The sequence below is a fragment of the Oncorhynchus masou genome, unplaced genomic scaffold (assembly GCF_036934945.1).
Source record: "Oncorhynchus masou masou isolate Uvic2021 unplaced genomic scaffold, UVic_Omas_1.1 unplaced_scaffold_1402, whole genome shotgun sequence".
Classification (NCBI taxonomy): Eukaryota; Metazoa; Chordata; class Actinopteri; order Salmoniformes; family Salmonidae; genus Oncorhynchus; species Oncorhynchus masou.
Window position 1 is genome coordinate 62,501 of NW_027003952.1, and position 22,013 is coordinate 84,513.

Genomic DNA, 22,013 nt, shown 5'->3' on the forward strand with positions numbered 1-22,013 from the left:
AGACCAGTCACAGTAACAACTGGCCAGACAGACCAGTCAGAGTAACAACTGGCCAGACAGACCAGTCACAGTAACAACTGGCCAGACAGACCAGTCACAGTAACAACTGGCCAGACAGAGCAGTCACAGTAACGACTGGCCAGACAGACCAGTCACAGTAACAACTGACCAGACAGACCAGTCACAGTAACAACTGGCCAGACAGAACAGTCACAGTAACGACAGGCCAGACAGACCAGTCACAGTAACAACTGACCAGACAGACCAGTCACAGTAACAACTGGCCAGACAGACCAGTCACAGTAACAACTGGCCAGACAGACCAGTCACAGTAACAACTAGCCAGACAGACCAGTCACTTTAACAACTGACCAGACAGACCAGTCACTTTAACAACTGGCCAGACAGACCAGTCACAGTAACAACTGGCCAGACAGACTGCACTAAAAAGCTACTTTGCGACTCCGTGCCGTATTCAAATGATATTTTATTTCTCTTGTGCATTTTTATTCTTTCATTGCTCCTGGTGTGGAGTTGACATCTATCTAGAGGTGAACCATGACGTGTATAACTAGGGAAGGAATTTAAGCTCAGCCCACTAGCTCGAGGCCAGACATTTTTAGACCGGCTAGTTGAACACTTGCCAAACTATCCCGTTGGCTAGTGAGGGCTAGTTCACATGGTGGTTTAATGAGCCGAGCACAGCACCCTAAAGCCTTCAGTCCCTGTAGGAGGACCAGACCCCCCTCCACATTGCGTCCCGTCTGGGGAAGACAGAGATCGTCCAGCTGTTACTGCAGCACATGGCTCATCCCGACGCCTCCACTACTAATGGATACAGTCCTCTGCACATCGCTGCCAGGGAGGGACAGTTGGAGACCACCGCTGTGTTGTTGGAGGCTGGGGCTTCACACTCACTGGCTACCAAGGTAGGATATACACACACACACACACACACATACACATGCACACACACACACACATACACACACAGATACACACACACACGCACACACACACACACACACATAACTCTATATATACTCACACAGTGCTCTATCTGTCTCCTCTACATGTATCCTCCCCCTTACAGAAAGGATTCACTCCTCTACATGTATCCTCCTCCCTTACAGAAAGGATTCACTCCTCTACATGTATCCTCCTCCCTTACAGAAAGGATTCACTCCTCTACATGTATCCTCCTCCCTTACAGAAATGATTCACTCCTCTACATGTATCCTCCTCCCTTACAGAAATGATTCACTCCTCTACATGTATCCTCCCCCTTACAGAAATGATTCACTCCTCTACATGTATCCTCCCCCCTAACAGAAAGGATTCACTCCTCTACATGTATCCTCCTCCCTAACAGAAAGGATTCACTCCTCTACATGTATCCTCCCCCCTTACAGAAAGGATTCACTCCTCTACATGTATCCTCCTCCCTTACAGAAAGGATTCACTCCTCTACATGTATCCTCCCTAACAGAAAGGATTCACTCCTCTACATGTATCCTCCTCCCATGGTGGTTTAACAGAAAGGATTCACTCCTCTACATGTATCCTCCCTTACAGAAAGGATTCACTCCTCTACATGTATCCTCCTCCCTAACAGAAAGGATTCACTCCTCTACATGTATCCTCCCTTACAGAAAGGATTCACTCCTCTACATGTATCCTCCCTTACAGAAAGGATTCACTCCTCTACATGTATCCTCCTCCCTAACAGAAAGGATTCACTCCTCTACATGTATCCTCCCTTACAGAAAGGATTCACTCCTCTACATGTATCCTCCTCCCTAACAGAAAGGATTCACTCCTCTACATGTATCCTCCTCCCTAACAGAAAGGATTCACTCCTCTACATGTATCCTCCCCTAACAGAAAGGATTCACTCCTCTACATGTATCCTCCCTAACAGAAAGGATTCACTCCTCTACATGTATCCTCCCCCCTAACAGAAAGGATTCACTCCTCTACATGTATCTTCCCTTACAGAAAGGATTCACTCCTCTACATGTATCCTCCTCCCTTACAGAAATGATTCACTCCTCTACATGTATCCTCCTCCCTTACAGAAATGATTCACTCCTCTACATGTATCCTCCCCCTTACAGAAATGATTCACTCCTCTACATGTATCCTCCTCCCTAACAGAAAGGATTCACTCCTCTACATGTATCCTCCTCCCTAACAGAAATGATTCACTCCTCTACATGTATCCTCCCCCTAACAGAAATGATTCACTCCTCTACATGTATCCCCCCCTTACAGAAAGATTTCACTCCTCTACATGTATCCTCCTCCCTAACAGAAATGATTCACTCCTCTACATGTATCCTCCCTAACAGAAAGGATTCACTCCTCTACATGTATCCTCCCTAACAGAAAGGATTCACTCCTCTACATGTATCCTCCCTAACAGAAAGGATTCACTCCTCTACATGTATCCTCCCCCCTAACAGAAAGGATTCACTCCTCTACATGTATCTTCCCTTACAGAAAGGATTCACTCCTCTACATGTATCCTCCTCCCTTACAGAAATGATTCACTCCTCTACATGTATCCTCCTCCCTTACAGAAATGATTCACTCCTCTACATGTATCCTCCCCCTTACAGAAATGATTCACTCCTCTACATGTATCCTCCTCCCTAACAGAAAGGATTCACTCCTCTACATGTATCCTCCTCCCTAACAGAAAGGATTCACTCCTCTACATGTATCCTCCCCCCTAACAGAAATGATTCACTCCTCTACATGTATCCCCCCCCTTACAGAAAGGATTCACTCCTCTACATGTATCCTCCTCCCTAACAGAAAGGATTCACTCCTCTACATGTATCCTCCCTAACAGAAAGGATTCACTCCTCTACATGTATCCTCCTCCCTAACAGAAAGGATTCACTCCTCTACATGTATCCTCCCCCCTAACAGAAAGGATTCACTCCTCTACATGTATCCTCCCTAACAGAAAGGATTCACTCCTCTACATGTATCCTCCTCCCTAACAGAAAGGATTCACTCCTCTACATGTATCCTCCCTTACAGAAAGGATTCACTCCTCTACATGTATCCTCCTCCCTAACAGAAAGGATTCACTCCTCTACATGTATCCTCCCTTACAGAAATGATTCACTCCTCTACATGTATCCTCCCTTACAGAAAGGATTCACTCCTCTACATGTATCCTCCTCCCTAACAGAAAGGATTCACTCCTCTACATGTATCCTCCCTTACAGAAATGATTCACTCCTCTACATGTATCCTCCCCCCTTACAGAAATGATTCACTCCTCTACATGTATCCTCCCTTACAGAAATGATTCACTGCTCTACATGTATCCTCCCTTACAGAAAGGATTCACTCCTCTACGTGTATCCTCCTCCCTTACAGAAATGATTCACTCCTCTACATGTATCCTCCCTCCTTACAGAAATGATTCACTCCTCTACATGTATCCTCCCCCCTAACAGAAATGATTCACTCCTCTACATGTATCCTCCCTAACAGAAAGGATTCACTCCTCTACATGTATCCTCCCTAACAGAAAGGATTCACTCCTCTACATGTATCCTCCCCCTAACAGAAAGGATTCACTCCTCTACATGTATCCTCCCCCTAACAGAAAGGATTCACTCCTCTACATGTATCCTCCTCCCTAACAGAAAGGATTCACTCCTCTACATGTATCCTCCTCCCTAACAGAAATGATTCACTCCTCTACATGTATCCTCCCCCCTTACAGAAAGGATTCACTCCTCTACATGTATCCTCCTCCCTTACAGAAAGGATTCACTCCTCTACATGTATCCTCCCTAACAGAAAGGATTCACTCCTCTACATGTATCCTCCTCCCTAACAGAAAGGATTCACTCCTCTACATGTATCCTCCCTTACAGAAAGGATTCACTCCTCTACATGTATCCTCCTCCCTAACAGAAAGGATTCACTCCTCTACATGTATCCTCCCTTACAGAAAGGATTCACTCCTCTACATGTATCCTCCCTTACAGAAAGGATTCACTCCTCTACATGTATCCTCCCCCTAACAGAAAGGATTCACTCCTCTACATGTATCCTCCCTTACAGAAAGGATTCACTCCTCTACATGTATCCTCCTCCCTAACAGAAAGGATTCACTCCTCTACATGTATCCTCCTCCCTAACAGAAAGGATTCACTCCTCTACATGTATCCTCCCTAACAGAAAGGATTCACTCCTCTACATGTATCCTCCCTAACAGAAAGGATTCACTCCTCTACATGTATCCTCCCCCCTAACAGAAAGGATTCACTCCTCTACATGTATCTTCCCTTACAGAAAGGATTCACTCCTCTACATGTATCCTCCTCCCTTACAGAAATGATTCACTCCTCTACATGTATCCTCCTCCCTTACAGAAATGATTCACTCCTCTACATGTATCCTCCCCCTTACAGAAATGATTCACTCCTCTACATGTATCCTCCTCCCTAACAGAAAGGATTCACTCCTCTACATGTATCCTCCTCCCTAACAGAAATGATTCACTCCTCTACATGTATCCTCCCCCCTAACAGAAATGATTCACTCCTCTACATGTATCCCCCCCTTACAGAAAGGATTCACTCCTCTACATGTATCCTCCCTAACAGAAAGGATTCACTCCTCTACATGTATCCTCCCTAACAGAAAGGATTCACTCCTCTACATGTATCCTCCCCCCTAACAGAAAGGATTCACTCCTCTACATGTATCTTCCCTTACAGAAAGGATTCACTCCTCTACATGTATCCTCCTCCCTTACAGAAATGATTCACTCCTCTACATGTATCCTCCTCCCTTACAGAAAGGATTCACTCCTCTACATTTATCCTCCCCCTAACAGAAATGATTCACTCCTCTACATGTATCCTCCCCCCTAACAGAAAGGATTCACTCCTCTACATGTATCCTCCCTAACAGAAAGGATTCACTCCTCTACATGTATCCTCCCCCCTAACAGAAATGATTCACTCCTCTACATGTATCCCCCCTTACAGAAAGGATTCACTCCTCTACATGTATCCTCCTCCCTAACAGAAATGATTCACTCCTCTACATGTATCCTCCCTAACAGAAAGGATTCACTCCTCTACATGTATCCTCCTCCCTAACAGAAAGGATTCACTCCTCTACATGTATCCTCCTCCCTAACAGAAAGGATTCACTCCTCTACATGTATCCTCCCTAACAGAAAGGATTCACTCCTCTACATGTATCCTCCTCCCTAACAGAAAGGATTCACTCCTCTACATGTATCCTCCCTTACAGAAAGGATTCACTCCTCTACATGTATCCTCCTCCCTAACAGAAAGGATTCACTCCTCTACATGTATCCTCCCTTACAGAAATGATTCACTCCTCTACATGTATCCTCCCTTACAGAAAGGATTCACTCCTCTACATGTATCCTCCTCCCTAACAGAAAGGATTCACTCCTCTACATGTATCCTCCCTTACAGAAATGATTCACTCCTCTACATGTATCCTCCTCCCTAACAGAAAGGATTCACTCCTCTACATGTATCCTCCTCCCTAACAGAAATGATTCACTCCTCTACATGTATCCTCCCCCCTAACAGAAAGGATTCACTCCTCTACATGTATCCCCCCCTTACAGAAAGGATTCACTCCTCTACATGTATCCTCCCTTACAGAAAGGATTCACTCCTCTACATGTATCCTCCCTAACAGAAAGGATTCACTCCTCTACATGTATCCTCCCCCCTAACAGAAAGGATTCACTCCTCTACATGTATCCTCCCTTACAGAAATGATTCACTCCTCTACATGTATCCTCCTCCCTTACAGAAAGGATTCACTCCTCTACATGTATCCTTCCTTACAGAAATGATTCACTCCTCTACATGTATCCTTCCTTACAGAAATGATTCACTCCTCTACATGTATCCTCCTCCCTAACAGAAAGGATTCACTCCTCTACATGTATCCTCCTCCCTAACAGAAAGGATTCACTCCTCTACATGTATCCTCCCCCTAACAGAAATGATTCACTCCTCTACATGTATCCTCCCTTACAGAAAGGATTCACTCCTCTACATGTATCCTCCTCCCTAACAGAAATGATTCACTCCTCTACATGTATCCTCCCTTACAGAAAGGATTCACTCCTCTACATGTATCCTCCCCCTAACAGAAAGGATTCACTCCTCTACATGTATCCTCCTCCCTTACAGAAAGGATTCACTCCTCTACATGTATCCTCCCTAACAGAAAGGATTCACTCCTCTACATGTATCCTCCTCCCTAACAGAAAGGATTCACTCCTCTACATGTATCCTCCCTTACAGAAAGGATTCACTCCTCTACATGTATCCTCCTCCCTAACAGAAAGGATTCACTCCTCTACATGTATCCTCCCTTACAGAAATGATTCACTCCTCTACATGTATCCTCCCTAACAGAAAGGATTCACTCCTCTACATGTATCCTCCTCCCTAACAGAAAGGATTCACTCCTCTACATGTATCCTCCCTTACAGAAAGGATTCACTCCTCTACATGTATCCTCCCCCCTAACAGAAATGATTCACTCCTCTACATGTATCCTCCCTTACAGAAATGATTCACTGCTCTACATGTATCCTCCCTTACAGAAAGGATTCACTCCTCTACGTGTATCCTCCTCCCTTACAGAAATGATTCACTCCTCTACATGTATCCTCCCTCCTTACAGAAATGATTCACTCCTCTACATGTATCCTCCCCCCTTATAGAAATGATTCACTCCTCTACATGTATCCTCCCTAACAGAAAGGATTCACTCCTCTACATGTATCCTCCCTAACAGAAAGGATTCACTCCTCTACATGTATCCTCCTCCCAACAGAAAGGATTCACTCCTCTACATGTATCCTCCCCCCTAACAGAAAGGATTCACTCCTCTACATGTATCCTCCTCCCTAACAGAAAGGATTCACCCCTCTACATGTATCCTCCTCCCTAACAGAAAGGATTCACTCCTCTACATGTATCCTCCCTAACAGAAATGATTCACTCATCTACATGTATCCTCTTCCCTAACAGAAAGGATTCACTCCTCTACATGTATCCTCCTCCCTAACAGAAAGGATTCACTCCACTACATGTATCCTCCCTTTCAGAAAGGATTCACTCCTCTACATGTATCCTCTTCCCTAACAGAAAGGATTCACTCCTCTACATGTATCCTCCTCCTTACAGAAAGGATTCACTCCTCTACATGTATCCTCCCCCCTAACAGAAAGGATTCACTCCTCTACATGTATCCTCTTCCCTAACAGAAAGGATTCACTCCTCTACATGTATCCTCCTCCCTAACAGAAAGGATTCACTCCTCTACATGTATCCTCCCTAACAGAAATGATTCACTCATCTACATGTATCCTCTTCCCTAACAGAAAGGATTCACTCCACTACATGTATCCTCCCTAACAGAAATGATTCACTCATCTACATGTATCCTCCTCCCTAACAGAAAGGATTCACTCCACTACATGTATCCTCCCTTTCAGAAAGGATTCACTCCTCTACATGTATCCTCCCCCCTAACAGAAAGGATTCACTCCTCTACATGTATCCTCTTCCCTAACAGAAAGGATTCACTCCTCTACATGTATCCTCCTCCCTAACAGAAAGGATTCACTCCTCTACATGTATCCTCCCTAACAGAAATGATTCACTCCTCTACATGTATCCTCCTCCCTAACAGAAAGGATTCACTCCTCTACATGTATCCTCCCTAACAGAAAGGATTCACTCCTCTACATGTATCCTCCTCCCTAACAGAAAGGATTCACTCCTCTACATGTATCCTCCCTAACAGAAAGGATTCACTCCTCTACATGTATCCTCCCCCCTAACAGAAAGGATTCACTCCTCTACATGTATCCTCTTCCCTAACAGAAAGGATTCACTCCTCTACATGTATCCTCCTCCCTAACAGAAAGGATTCACTCCACTACATGTATCCTCCCTAACAGAAAGGATTCACTCCTCTACATGTATCCCCCCCTAACAGAAAGGATTCACTCCTCTACATGTATCCTCCCTAACAGAAAGGATTCACTCCTCTACATGTATCCTCCCCCCTATCAGAAATGATTCACTCCTCTACATGTATCCTCCCCCTTACAGAAATGATTCACTCCTCTACATGTATCCTCCTCCCTTACAGAAATGATTCACTCCTCTACATGTATCCTCCCCCCTAACAGAAAGGATTCACTCCTCTACATGTATCCTCCCCCTAACAGAAATGATTCACTCCTCTACATGTATCCTCCCCCTAACAGAAAGGATTCACTCCTCTACATGTATCCTCCCTAACAGAAAGGATTCACTCCTCTACATGTATCCTCCTCCCTTATAGAAAGGATTCACTCATCTACATGTATCCTCCCTAACAGAAATGATTCACTCCTCTACATGTATCCTCCCTAACAGAAATGATTCACTCCTCTACATGTATCCTCCCCCTAACAGAAAGGATTCACTCCTCTACATGTATCCTCCTCCCTAACAGAAATGATTCACTCCTCTACATGTATCCTCCTCCCTAACAGAAAGGATTCACTCCTCTACATGTATCAGCCAAGTATGGAAGCCTGGAGGTGGCAAAACTCCTCCTGCAGCGCAAAGCTATGCCTGACGAAGCCGGCAAGGTATTATCATAGACATACAGCAACTAGAGCTTGTGTTATTATAGAAATACAGCAAGTAGAACTGGTGTTATCACAGAAATACAGTAACTAGCACTGGTGAGAACACAGAAATAAAGCAAGTAGAACTGGTATTATCACAGAAATACAACAAGTAGAATTTGTGTTATCACAGAAATACAGGAAGTAGAACTGGTGTTATTACAGAAATACAATAACTAGAACTATTGTTAGCATAGAAATGGATTATAGAAGGAGAGAGGGAGGCACAGAGGAGGAGAGAGGGAAGACAGAATAGCTAGAGAGAGAAGAAGAGAGGGAGACAGAATAGATAGAGAGGGAAAAGGAGAGGGAGAGATGACAGAATAACTAGAGATGGAAAAGGAGAGGGAGAGATGAGACAGGAGGAGAAGAGAGGGAAGACAAAATAGCTAGAGAGAGAATAAGAGAGGGAGACATAATAGCTAGAGAGGGAAGGAGAGAAGGAGAGATGACACAGAGGAGAGAGGGAAGACAGAATAGCTAGAGAGGGAAGGAGAGAAGGAGAGATGACAGAGGAGAGAGGGAAGACAGAATAGCTAGAGAGGGAAAAGGAGAGGGAGAGATGAGACAGGAGGAGAAGAGAGGGAAGACAGAATAGCTAGAGAGAGAAAAGAGAGAGAGATGACACAGAGGAGAGAGGGAAGACAGCATAGCTAGAGAGAGAAAAGAGAGAGAGAGATGACACAGAGGAGAAGAGAGTTAAGATAGAATATTTAGAGAGAAAAAAGAGAGGGAGAGATGACAGAGAAGGAAGAGGGAAGACAGAATAGATAGAGAGGGAAAAAGAGAGGGAGAGATGACAGAGAAGGAAGAGGGAAGACAGAATAGATAGAGAGGGAAAAAGAGAGGAGAGATGACAGAGAAGGAAGAGGGAAGACAGAATAGATAGAGAGGGAAAAGAGAGGATAGATGACAGAGAAGGAAGAGGGAAGACAGAATAGATAGAGAGGGAAAAAGAGAGGGAGAGATGACAGAGAAGGAAGAGGGAAGACAGAATAGATAGAGAGGGAAAAAGAGAGGGAGAGATGACAGAGAAGGAAGAGGGAATACAGAATAGATAGAGAGGGAAAAAGGGAGGGAGAGATGACAGAGAAGGAAGAGGGAATACAGAATAGATAGAGAGGGAAAAATAAATGTGGATGACAGAGAAGGAAGAGGGAAGACAGAATAGATAGAGAGGGAAAACGTGGCAGAGAGATGACAGAGAAGGAAGAGGGAAGACAGAATAGATAGAGAGGGAAAAAGAGAGGGAGAGATGACAGAGAAGGAAGAGGGAATACAGAATAGATAGAGAGGGAAAAAGAGAGAGAGAGATGACAGAGAAGGAAGAGGGAAGACAGAATAGATAGAGAGGGAAAAAGAGAGGGATAGATGACAGAGAAAGAAGAGGGAATACAGAATAGATAGAGAGGGAAAAAGAGAGGGAGAGATGAAGAGAAGGAAGAGGGAAGACAGAATAGATAGAGAGGGAAAAATAGAGGGAGAGATGACAGAGAAGGAAGAGGGAATACAGAATAGATAGAGAGAGAAAAAGAGAGGGAGAGATGACACAGAGGAGAGAGGGAAGACAGCATAGATAGAGAGGGAAAAGAGAGAGAGAGATGACACAGAGGAGAGAGGGAAGACAGCATAGATAGAGAGGGAAAAGAGAGAGAGAGATGACACAGAGGAGAGAGGGAATACAGCATAGATAGAGAGAAAAAGAGGGAGAGATGACAGAGAAGGAGGGAGGGAGAGATGAAGGGATAAGTAATAAATGTGGTTCTCTCCTCCAGAACGGTCTGACTCCGCTGCACGTGGCAGCTCACTATGACAACCAGCAGGTAGCACTGCTGCTGCTGGACAAAGGGGCGTCGCCCCACGCCACCGCCAAGGTGAGAAAACAACACAAAACCTGGCAGGGGAAAGACTTTCAAATGTTTTACCGTGGAAAATAACAACTTGTTTTTTTAACGGACATGTTTAGATAGTAGCTGCCTGTCCGCTTCTGGGTCCTGTTAGGTAGGGACATTTTTTACGGAAAACAATTAAAAACCTTCTGTGGAAGAAAACAAAAACAAATGTTTCTTGTTGGCCAAGTTCAGATAGTTCCTTCCTGTTTCACTCGATTTTCATATAATTAAAGATACTCTACACCCATGGATGCTTCTAGAAATGGCAACATATCCCCTATATAATACTGTCCCCTATATAACACTACTGTTGACCCATAATACTGTCCCCTATATAACACTACTGTTGACCCATAATACTGTCCCCTATATAACACTACTGTTGACCCATAATACTGTCCCCTATATAACACTACTGTTGACCCATAATACTGTGACCCATAATACCCCTATATAACACTACTGTTGACCCATAATACTGTCCCCTATATAACACTACTGTTGACCCATAATACTGTCCCCTATATAACACTACTGTTGACCCATAATACTGTCCCCTATATAACACTACTGTTGACCCATAATACTGTCCCCTATATAACACTACTGTTGACCCATAATACTGTCCCCTATATAACACTACTGTTGACCCATAATACTGTCCCCTATATAACACTACTGTTGACCCATAATACTGTCCCCTATATAACACTACTGTTGACCCATAATACTGTCCCCTATATAACACTACTGTTGACCCATAATACTGTCCCCTATATAACACTACTGTTGACCCATAATACTGTCCCCTATATAACACTACTGTTGACCCATAATACTGTCCCCTATATAACACTACTGTTGACCCATAATACTGTCCCCTATATAACACTACTGTTGACCCATAATACTGTCCCCTATATAACACTACTGTTGACCCATAATACTGTCCCCTATATAACACTACTGTTGACCCATAATACTGTCCCCTATATAACACTACTGTTGACCCATAATACTGTCCCCTATATAACACTACTGTTGACCCATAATACTGTCCCCTATATAACACTACTGTTGACCCATAATACTGTCCCCTATATAACACTACTGTTGACCCATAATACTGTCCCCTATATAACACTACTGTTGACCCATAATACTGTCCCCTATATAACACTACTGTTGACCCATAATACTGTCCCCTATATAACACTACTGTTGACCCATAATACTGTCCCCTATATAACACTACTGTTGACCCATAATACTGTCCCCTATATAACACTACTGTTGACCCATAATACTGTCCCCTATATAACACTACTGTTGACCCATAACACTACTGTTGACCCATAATACTGTCTATATAACACTACTGTTGACCCATAATACTGTCCCCTATATAACACTACTGTTGACCCATAATACTGTCCCCTATATAACACTACTGTTGACCCATAATACTGTCCCCTATATAACACTACTGTTGACCCATAATACTGTCCCCTATATAACACTACTGTTGACCCATAATACTGTCCCCTATATAACACTACTGTTGACCCATAATACTGTCCCCTATATAACACTACTGTTGACCCATAATACTGTCCCCTATATAACACTACTGTTGACCCATAATACTGTCCCCTATATAACACTACTGTTGACCCATAATACTGTCCCCTATATAACACTACTGTTGACCCATAATACTGTCCCCTATATAACACTACTGTTGACCCATAATACTGTCCCCTATATAACACTACTGTTGACCCATAATACTGTCCCCTATATAACACTACTGTTGACCCATAATACTGTCCCCTATATAACACTACTGTTGACCCATAATACTGTCCCCTATATAACACTACTGTCCCCTATATAACACTACTGTTGACCCATAATACTGTCCCCTATATAACACTACTGTTGACCCATAATACTGTCCCCTATATAACACTACTGTTGACCCATAATACTGTCCCCTATATAACACTACTGTTGACCCATAATACTGTCCCCTATATAACACTACTGTTGACCCATAATACTGTCCCCTATATAACACTACTGTTGACCCATAATACTGTCCCCTATATAACACTACTGTTGACCCATAATACTGTCCCCTATATAACACTACTGTTGACCCATAATACTGTCCCCTATATAACACTACTGTTGACCCATAATACTGTCCCCTATATAACACTACTGTTGACTGTCCCCATAATACTGTCCCCTATATAACACTACTGTTGACCCATAATACTGTCCCCTATATAACACTACTGTTGACCCATAATACTGTCCCCTATATAACACTACTGTTGACCCATAATACTGTCCCCTATATAACACTACTGTTGACCCATAATACTGTCCCCTATATAACACTACTGTTGACCCATAATACTGTCCCCTATATAACACTACTGTTGACCCATAATACTGTCCCCTATATAACACTACTGTTGACCCATAATACTGTCCCCTATATAACACTACTGTTGATAACACTACTGTTGACCCATAATACTGTCCCCTATATAACACTACTGTTGACCCATAATACTGTCCCCTATATAACACTACTGTTGACCCATAATACTGTCCCCTATATAACACTACTGTTGACCCATAATACTGTCCCCTATATAACACTACTGTTGACCCATAATACTGTCCCCTATATAACACTACTGTTGACCCATAATACTGTCCCCTATATAACACTACTGTTGACCCATAATACTGTCCCCTATATAACACTACTGTTGACCCATATATACTGTCCCCTAATATAACACTACTGTTGACCCATAATACTGTCCCCTATATAACACTACTGTTGACCCATAATACTGTCCCCTATATAACACTACTGTTGACCCATAATACTGTCCCCTATATAACACTACTGTTGACCATAATACTGTCCCCTATATAACACTACTGTTGACCCATAATACTGTCCCCTATATAACACTACTGTTGACCCATAATACTGTCCCCTATATAACACTACTGTTGACCCATAATACTGTCCCCTATATAACACTACTGTTGACCCATAATACTGTCCCCTATATAACACTACTGTTGACCCATAATACTGTCCCCTATATAACACTACTGTTGACCCATAATACTGTCCCCTATATAACACTACTGTTGACCCATAATACTGTCCCCTATATAACACTACTGTTGACCCATAATACTGTCCCCTATATAACACTACTGTTGACCCATAATACTGTCCCCTATATAACACTACTGTTGACCCATAATACTGTCCCCTATATAACACTACTGTTGACCCATAATACTGTCCCCTATATAACACTACTGTTGACCCATAATACTGTCCCCTATATAACACTACTGTTGACCCATAATACTGTCCCCTATATAACACTACTGTTGACCCATAATACTGTCCCCTATATAACACTACTGTTGACCCATAATACTGTCCCCTATATAACACTACTGTTGACCCATAATACTGTCCCCTATATAACACTACTGTTGACCCATAATACTGTCCCCTATATAACACTACTGTTGACCCATAATACTGTCCTCTATATAACACTACTGTTGACCCATAATACTGTCCCCTATATAACACTACTGTTGACCCATAATACTGTCCCCTATATAACACTACTGTTGACCAGGTACCCATAATACTGTCCCCTATATAACACTACTGTTGACCCATAATACTGTCCCCTATATAACACTACTGTTGACCCATAATACTGTCCCCTATATAACACTACTGTTGACCCATAATACTGTCCCCTATATAACACTACTGTTGACCCATAATACTGTCCCCTATATAACACTACTGTTGACCCATAATACTGTCCCCTATATAACACTACTGTTGACCCATAATACTGTCCCCTATATAACACTACTGTTGACCCATAATACTGTCCCCTATATAACACTACTGTTGACCCATAATACTGTCCCCTATATAACACTACTGTTGACCCATAATACTGTCCCCTATATAACACTACTGTTGACCCATAATACTGTCCCCTATATAACACTACTGTTGACCCATAATACTGTCCCCTATATAACACTACTGTTGACCCATAATACTGTCCCCTATATAACACTACTGTTGACCCATAATACTGTCCCCTATATAACACTACTGTTGACCCATAATACTGTCCCCTATATAACACTACTGTTGACCCATAATACTGTCCCCTATATAACACTACTGTTGACCCATAATACTGTCCCCTATATAACACTACTGTTGACCCATAATACTGTCCCCTATATAACACTACTGTTGACCCATAATACTGTCCCCTATATAACACTACTGTTGACCCATAATACTGTCCCCTATATAACACTACTGTTGACCCATAATACTGTCCCCTATATAACACTACTGTTGACCCATAATACTGTCCCCTATATAACACTACTGTTGACCCATAATACTGTCCCCTATATAACACTACTGTTGACCCATAATACTGTCCCCTATATAACACTACTGTTGACCCATAATACTGTCCCCTATATAACACTACTGTTGACCCATAATACTGTCCCCTATATAACACTACTGTTGACCCATAATACTGTCCCCTATATAACACTACTGTTGACCCATAATACTGTCCCCTATATAACACTACTGTTGACCCATAATACTGTCCCCTATATAACACTACTGTTGATAACACTACTGTTGACCCATAATACTGTCCCCTATATAACACTACTGTTGACCCATAATACTGTCCCCTATATAACACTACTGTTGACCCATAATACTGTCCCCTATATAACACTACTGTTGACCCATAATACTGTCCCCTATATAACACTACTGTTGACCCATAATACTGTCCCCTATATAACACTACTGTTGACCCATAATACTGTCCCCTATATAACACTACTGTTGACCCATAATACTGTCCCCTATATAACACTACTGTTGACCCATAATACTGTCCCCTATATAACACTACTGTTGACCCATAATACTGTCCCCTATATAACACTACTGTTGACCCATAATACTGTCCCCTATATAACACTACTGTTGACCCATAATACTGTCCCCTATATAACACTACTGTTGACCCATAATACTGTCCCCTATATAACACTACTGTTGACCCATAATACTGTCCCCTATATAACACTACTGTTGACCCATAATACTGTCCCCTATATAACACTACTGTTGACCCATAATACTGTCCCCTATATAACACTACTGTTGACCCATAATACTGTCCCCTATATAACACTACTGTTGACCCATAATACTGTCCCCTATATAACACTACTGTTGACCCATAATACTGTCCCCTATATAACACTACTGTTGACCCATAATACTGTCCCCTATATAACACTACTGTTGACCCATAATACTGTCCCCTATATAACACTACTGTTGACCCATAATACTGTCCCCTATATAACACTACTGTTGACCCATAATACTGTCCCCTATATAACACTACTGTTGACCCATAATACTGTCCCCTATATAACACTACTGTTGACCCATAATACTGTCCCCTATATAACACTACTGTTGACCCATAATACTGTCCCCTATATAACACTACTGTTGACCCATAATACTGTCCCCTATATAACACTACTGTTGACCCATAATACTGTCCCCTATATAACACTACTGTTGACCCATAATACTGTCCCCTATATAACACTACTGTTGACCCATAATACTGTCCCCTATATAACACTACTGTTGACCCATAATACTGTCCCCTATATAACACTACTGTTGACCCATAATACTGTCCCCTATATAACACTACTGTTGACCCATAATACTGTCCCCTATATAACACTACTGTTGACCCATAATACTGTCCCCTATATAACACTGTTGACCCATAATACTGTTGACCCATAATACTGTCCCCTATATAACACTACTGTTGACCCATAATACTGTCCCCTATATAACACTACTGTTGACCCATAATACTGTCCCCTATATAACACTACTGTTGACCCATAATACTGTCCCCTATATATAACACTACTGTTGACCCATGACCCAATACTGTCCCCTATATAACACTACTGTTGACTGTTGACCCATAATACTGTCCCCTATATAACACTACTGTTGACCCATAATACTGTCCCCTATATAACACTACTGTTGACCCATAATACTGTCCCCTATATAACACTACTGTTGACCCATAATACTGTCCCCTATATAACACTACTGTTGACCCATAATACTGTCCCCTATATAACACTACTGTTGACCCATAATACTGTCCCCTATATAACACTACTGTTGACCCATAATACTGTCCCCTATATAACACTACTGTTGACCCATAATACTGTCCCCTATATAACACTACTGTTGACCCATAATACTGTCCCCTATATAACACTACTGTTGACCCATAATACTGTCCCCTATATAACACTACTGTTGACCCATAATACTGTCCCCTATATAACACTACTGTTGACCCATAATACTGTCCCCTATATAACACTACTGTTGACCCATAATACTGTCCCCTATATAACACTACTTTTGACCCATAATACTGTCCCCTATATAACACTACTGTTGACCCATAATACTGTCCCCTATATACACTACTGTTGACCCATAATACTGTGACCCATAATACTGTGACCCATAATACTGTCCCCTATATAACACTACTGTTGACCCATAATACTGTCCCCTATATAACACTACTGTTGACCCATAATACTGTCCCCTATATAACACTACTGTTGACCCATAATACTGTCCCCTATATAACACTACTGTTGACCCATAATACTGTCCCTATATAACACTACTGTCAGGACCCGGTTTAACCTGGGTCCCTATATAACACTACTGTTGAGAAACAGTCCTTAACCAACTGAGCCACGAATAGACAGCAGAACCCAGAAGATGAGGCAGACACAGCAGTACTTAAGATGGTGTATTTAATAAAGAAAAAATCCTAAAATGCAAAAAATGGCAAATCCAAAAGGTGGTAGGAAAAACACAAAAAGACCTCAAAAGAAACTCACCAAAAATAAACAAAAACAAAAAACAGAATACCACAAGAACTTCACCCGGAATCGACAAGAGTACACAGAACACTAGGGCAGGGTGCTAACATACAAACACAGAGCACAGAACTGAGGGAATCAAAGGGTTTAAATACAATCAGGGGAACGAGACACAGGTGCAAATAATAATGGGGATCAAGGGAAAAACATAGGGACAAAAAGCACAATGGGGACATCTACTGACCAAAACCCGGAACAACCCTGTTGACCCAAATCCTGACAGAATAACCCCCCTAAGGAACGGCTCCCTGACGTTCCTACCAGCTCTCTCAGGGTGGAGGACCCTGAACTGACGAATGAGGTCAGGGTCCAGGATGTCTTTGGCAGGAACCACTGGACGCTCCTCAGGACTATATAACCCAGTCCACCAGATACTGCCAGGACCGCTGCACCCTGCGGGAATCCAGTATCCGGTCCCCTGGACGGTATAACACGGCTGGCCTCCAATGACACGAGGCGGAGGGGAGGTCTGTCTGCCGGGACAAGGGGAGAAAAAACAACAGGTTTTAACAATGACACATGAAATGTGGGATTAATCTTAAGGGATCTGGGTAACCCGATAAGAAACTGGGTTAACTCTCCTGGCAACCTTGAAGGGACCGATGTATTTTTGGGACAGCTTACTGTTGACTCCACCCGTAGAGGTAAGTCTCTTGTGGAAAGCCAGACTCTCTGTCCGGGGCTCAGGGTAGGCCCGGGACATAATACGTCTGTTGGCTTGTTGTTGATACCTCTGTGAGAACGCATCAGATTAAGACGGGTCTTCCTCCACATAAGCCGACAGCGTCTGACGAACCTCAAGGCTGTAGGCACTCTGACTTCTGCCTCCTGGTCCGGGAACAATGGAGGAGCATAGCCAAACTGACACTCGTGCGGGGACATACCAGTGGAGGAAGCGCAAGGTGTTGACGCGTATTCGGCCCAAACAATAAAGGATGACCATGTGGACGGGTTGTCACGAGTCATACATCGGAGGGTGGTTTCCAGCTCTTGATTCATCCTCTCTGTTTGGCCGTTGGACTCCGGATGGTACCCTGAAGATAGACTGGCAGAAGCCCCCATCGAGCCAGTGTCTCCATTCCTTCAATGCCATCTTAACCGCTAGGAGTTCACGATCCCCCACATCGTAGTTCCTCTCAGTCGGGGTAAGCCGGTGTGAGAAGAAAGCGCACGGATGAAGCTTCTTGTCTTCACCCCTCTGAGACAGGACAGCTCCAACACCAACCTCTGATGCGTCTACCTCCACCACAAATGGTTCATCCGTAGTCGGTAGTATCAGGATGGGAGCAGAGAGAGGACCGCTGCTTGAGTCCTTGGAAGGCCGTCTCAGCTTCTCTTCCCCACAAAAACCTTGCATTGCCACCTTTGGTTAAAGCTGAGAGAGGAGCTGCCACCAAACTGAAGTTCTTGATGAACTTGCGGTAAAAGTTTGTGAAGCCCAGGAAACGCTGAACATCCTTAACGGATTTGGGGGTGGGCCAATCCGCTACCGCCCTACCTTCCTAGGGTCCATTTGGACTCGACCGGGTTCCACTACAAATCCCAGGAATTGTACTGGGATGAATGGAATTCACATTTTTCCGGCTTAACGTACAGATGGCTGTCCAGGAGGCGTTTGAGTACTTGTCTGACATGCTTAGTGTGTTCTTGAAGGGAGCTCGAAAAGATGAGGATGTCATCCAAGTAAACGAACACAAATATGTTAAGCATATCCCTAAGCACATCGTTTATGAGCGCTTGGAACACCGCTGGGGCGTTGGTCAGGCCGAAGGGCATCACCAAGTATTCATAGTGACCAGTAGGCGTGTTGAATAGCGGTCTTCCACTATATCACCAGGTCTGATCCGCACAAGATGGTATGCGTTCCGCAGGTCAAGCTTAGTGAAAACAACTGCTTCCTGGAGCAGCTCGAAGGCTGTGGCCATAAGGGGTACTGTTGGGTAACGGTTACGGACGGTTATGTCATTGAGTCCCCGGTAGTCGATGCAAGGACGTAATCCACCATCTTTCTTGGCCACAAAGAAAACCCCTGCTCCCGCCGGGAGGTTGATGGACGCATGAGGCCTGCTTCCAGAGAGTCCTTGATGTAGGTATCCATAGCAGCTCGTTCGGGTGGAGATAGGGAAAGATCCGACCCCTGGGGGCAAGTGCCCGGAAACAGGTCGATGGGGCAATCGTAAGATCTATGGGGTGGTAGCATGGTGGCCCTCTGTTTGCTAAACACCAGTTTGAGGTCATGGTAACACTACTGGGAACTCGGGTCAGGTCGATGGATTCTAAAGACTCGGGAGTAGAACTCGGGAATTCTGGAAAATACAAGTAGCTTGGCACGTAGGACCCCACTGCTTGATAGTGCCCACAGACCAGTCGATGTGAGGGTTATGGCTGTGAAGCCAGGGGTATCCAAGGACGAGAGGGAACCTCGGAACAGGAGATCAAATGAAAGTTCATCAATTCCTGGTGTTGTGAAACTGAAAGTCTCAAGGAGGTAGTGACATGAGTGACAAGTCCAGATCCCAAAGGGCTTCCATCCAATGTAGTAACCCTCATGGGGTCACTTAGAGGTTCAGAGGGAACGCCATTCTCCTTCGCCCAGACACCATCCATGAAGTTACCTGCGGCGCCAGAGTCTACCAAGGCTTGAAGGTGAAGCTTGTGGTTGTCCCAGGAGAGGGTGACTGGAATGAGCAGACGGATGGGAGGAGGTTATGTTTCCCATTACAGTTCCCCCGGTCTGTACGGGACAGAGCGTTTCCTGGAGCCCGGGACCGTGGAACGGAAATGGCCCGGTTTGCCGCAATATAACAGCGTCGCTGACCCTCATCCGGCCCCTCTCTCAGCCTGGGAGATGCGTCCAATCTGCATGGGTTCTGGTGGAGCCAGCGATGATAAAGGTGGGGACTCGGAGCTGGGACTGATAGGGGCTAGAGGTCTACGGTTGAGTTCTCAATGCGTGAGGCCAACTTGATCAGGGACTCGAGATTGTCCGGTGGTTCCCGAGTGGCCAGTTCATCTTGGATAGTGTCGGAAAGGCCTTTCAGAAAGCACACCGTGAGCGCCTCGTTGTTCCAGCCACTCGCTGCTGCCACCGTGCGGAACTGGATGGCATAGTCCGTCACGCTGCGCCAACCTTGATGGAGAGTCAGGAGCTGTTTGGCTGAGTCAGAACCACTGCTTGGGCCTTGAAACACTCGTTTGAATTCCTCAGCAAAGGCAGAGTAGCTGGCACAGCAGGAACTATGGGCATCCCACACAGCAGTAGCCCAGGCCAGGGCTTTTTCCGACAGCAGGGTGATGATATATGCGATCTTAGACCGGTCGGTGGGAAACGACGAGGGTTGCAGCTCAAAGGAGAGAGAACATTGAGTGAGAAAGCCTTTACAAGCACTTGGATCACCTGAGAACCGTTGGGGAGGTGGAAGACGAGGTTCAGCCAGGGGGTTAACTGCCATGGGTACGTGAACCTGAGGTACTGGGACGGAAACTGTTCCCGGGGTAAGTCGATCAGATATTTGCTTAATGGAAGTCAGCATCTCCGACAGAAGATGAGAATGTCTAGCCATTAAGGCCTCTTGCTGAACCAGGGCGGCTTCGTGGCGTTGGACAGTCTCCTGGTGGTGGGACAGCGTGGCAAAAAGGTCCTGGGAACTGGCTGCCTCTGGGTTCATTTTTGGCTCTGTGTTTCTGTCAGGACCCGGTTTCGAACCTGGGTCTCCGGAGTGAGAAACAGTCACTTAACCAACTGAGCCACGAATAGACAGCAAACCCAGAAGATGAGGCAGACACAGCAGTACTTAAGATGGTGTATTTAATAAAGAAAAAATCCTAAAATGCAAAAAATGGCAAATCCAAAAGGTGGTAGGAAAAACACAAAAAAGACCTCAAAAGAAACTCACCAAAAAATAAACAAAAACAAAAAACAGAATACCACAAGAACTTCACCCGGAATCGACAAGAGTACACAGAACACTAGGGCAGGGTGCTAACATACAAACACAGAGCACAGAACTGAGGGAAACAAAGGGTTTAAATACAATCAGGGGGAACGAGACACAGGTGCAAATAATAATGGGGATCAAGGGAAAAACATAGGGACAAAAAGCACAATGGGGACATCTACTAACCAAAACCCGGAACAACCCTGGCCAAATCCTGACAACTACTGTTAACCCCTAACACTGTCCCCTATATAACACTACTGTTGACCCATAATACTGTCCCCTATATAACACTACTGT

General features: G+C 44.0%; 1 protein-coding gene across 1 annotated transcript in view; it reads left to right on the plus strand.

The window, feature by feature from the left end:
- LOC135530633 (ankyrin-2-like) overlaps positions 1 to 22,013 on the plus strand; it is a gene marked incomplete at its 3' end in the record, with an annotated part of 134,174 nt that overhangs the window by 44,793 nt on the left and 67,368 nt on the right. Inside the window, 3 exon segments of the mRNA XM_064958918.1 lie at positions 732 to 929; positions 8,588 to 8,686; positions 10,501 to 10,599. Of these exon segments, the coding sequence (XP_064814990.1) occupies positions 732 to 929; positions 8,588 to 8,686; positions 10,501 to 10,599 (396 nt within the window).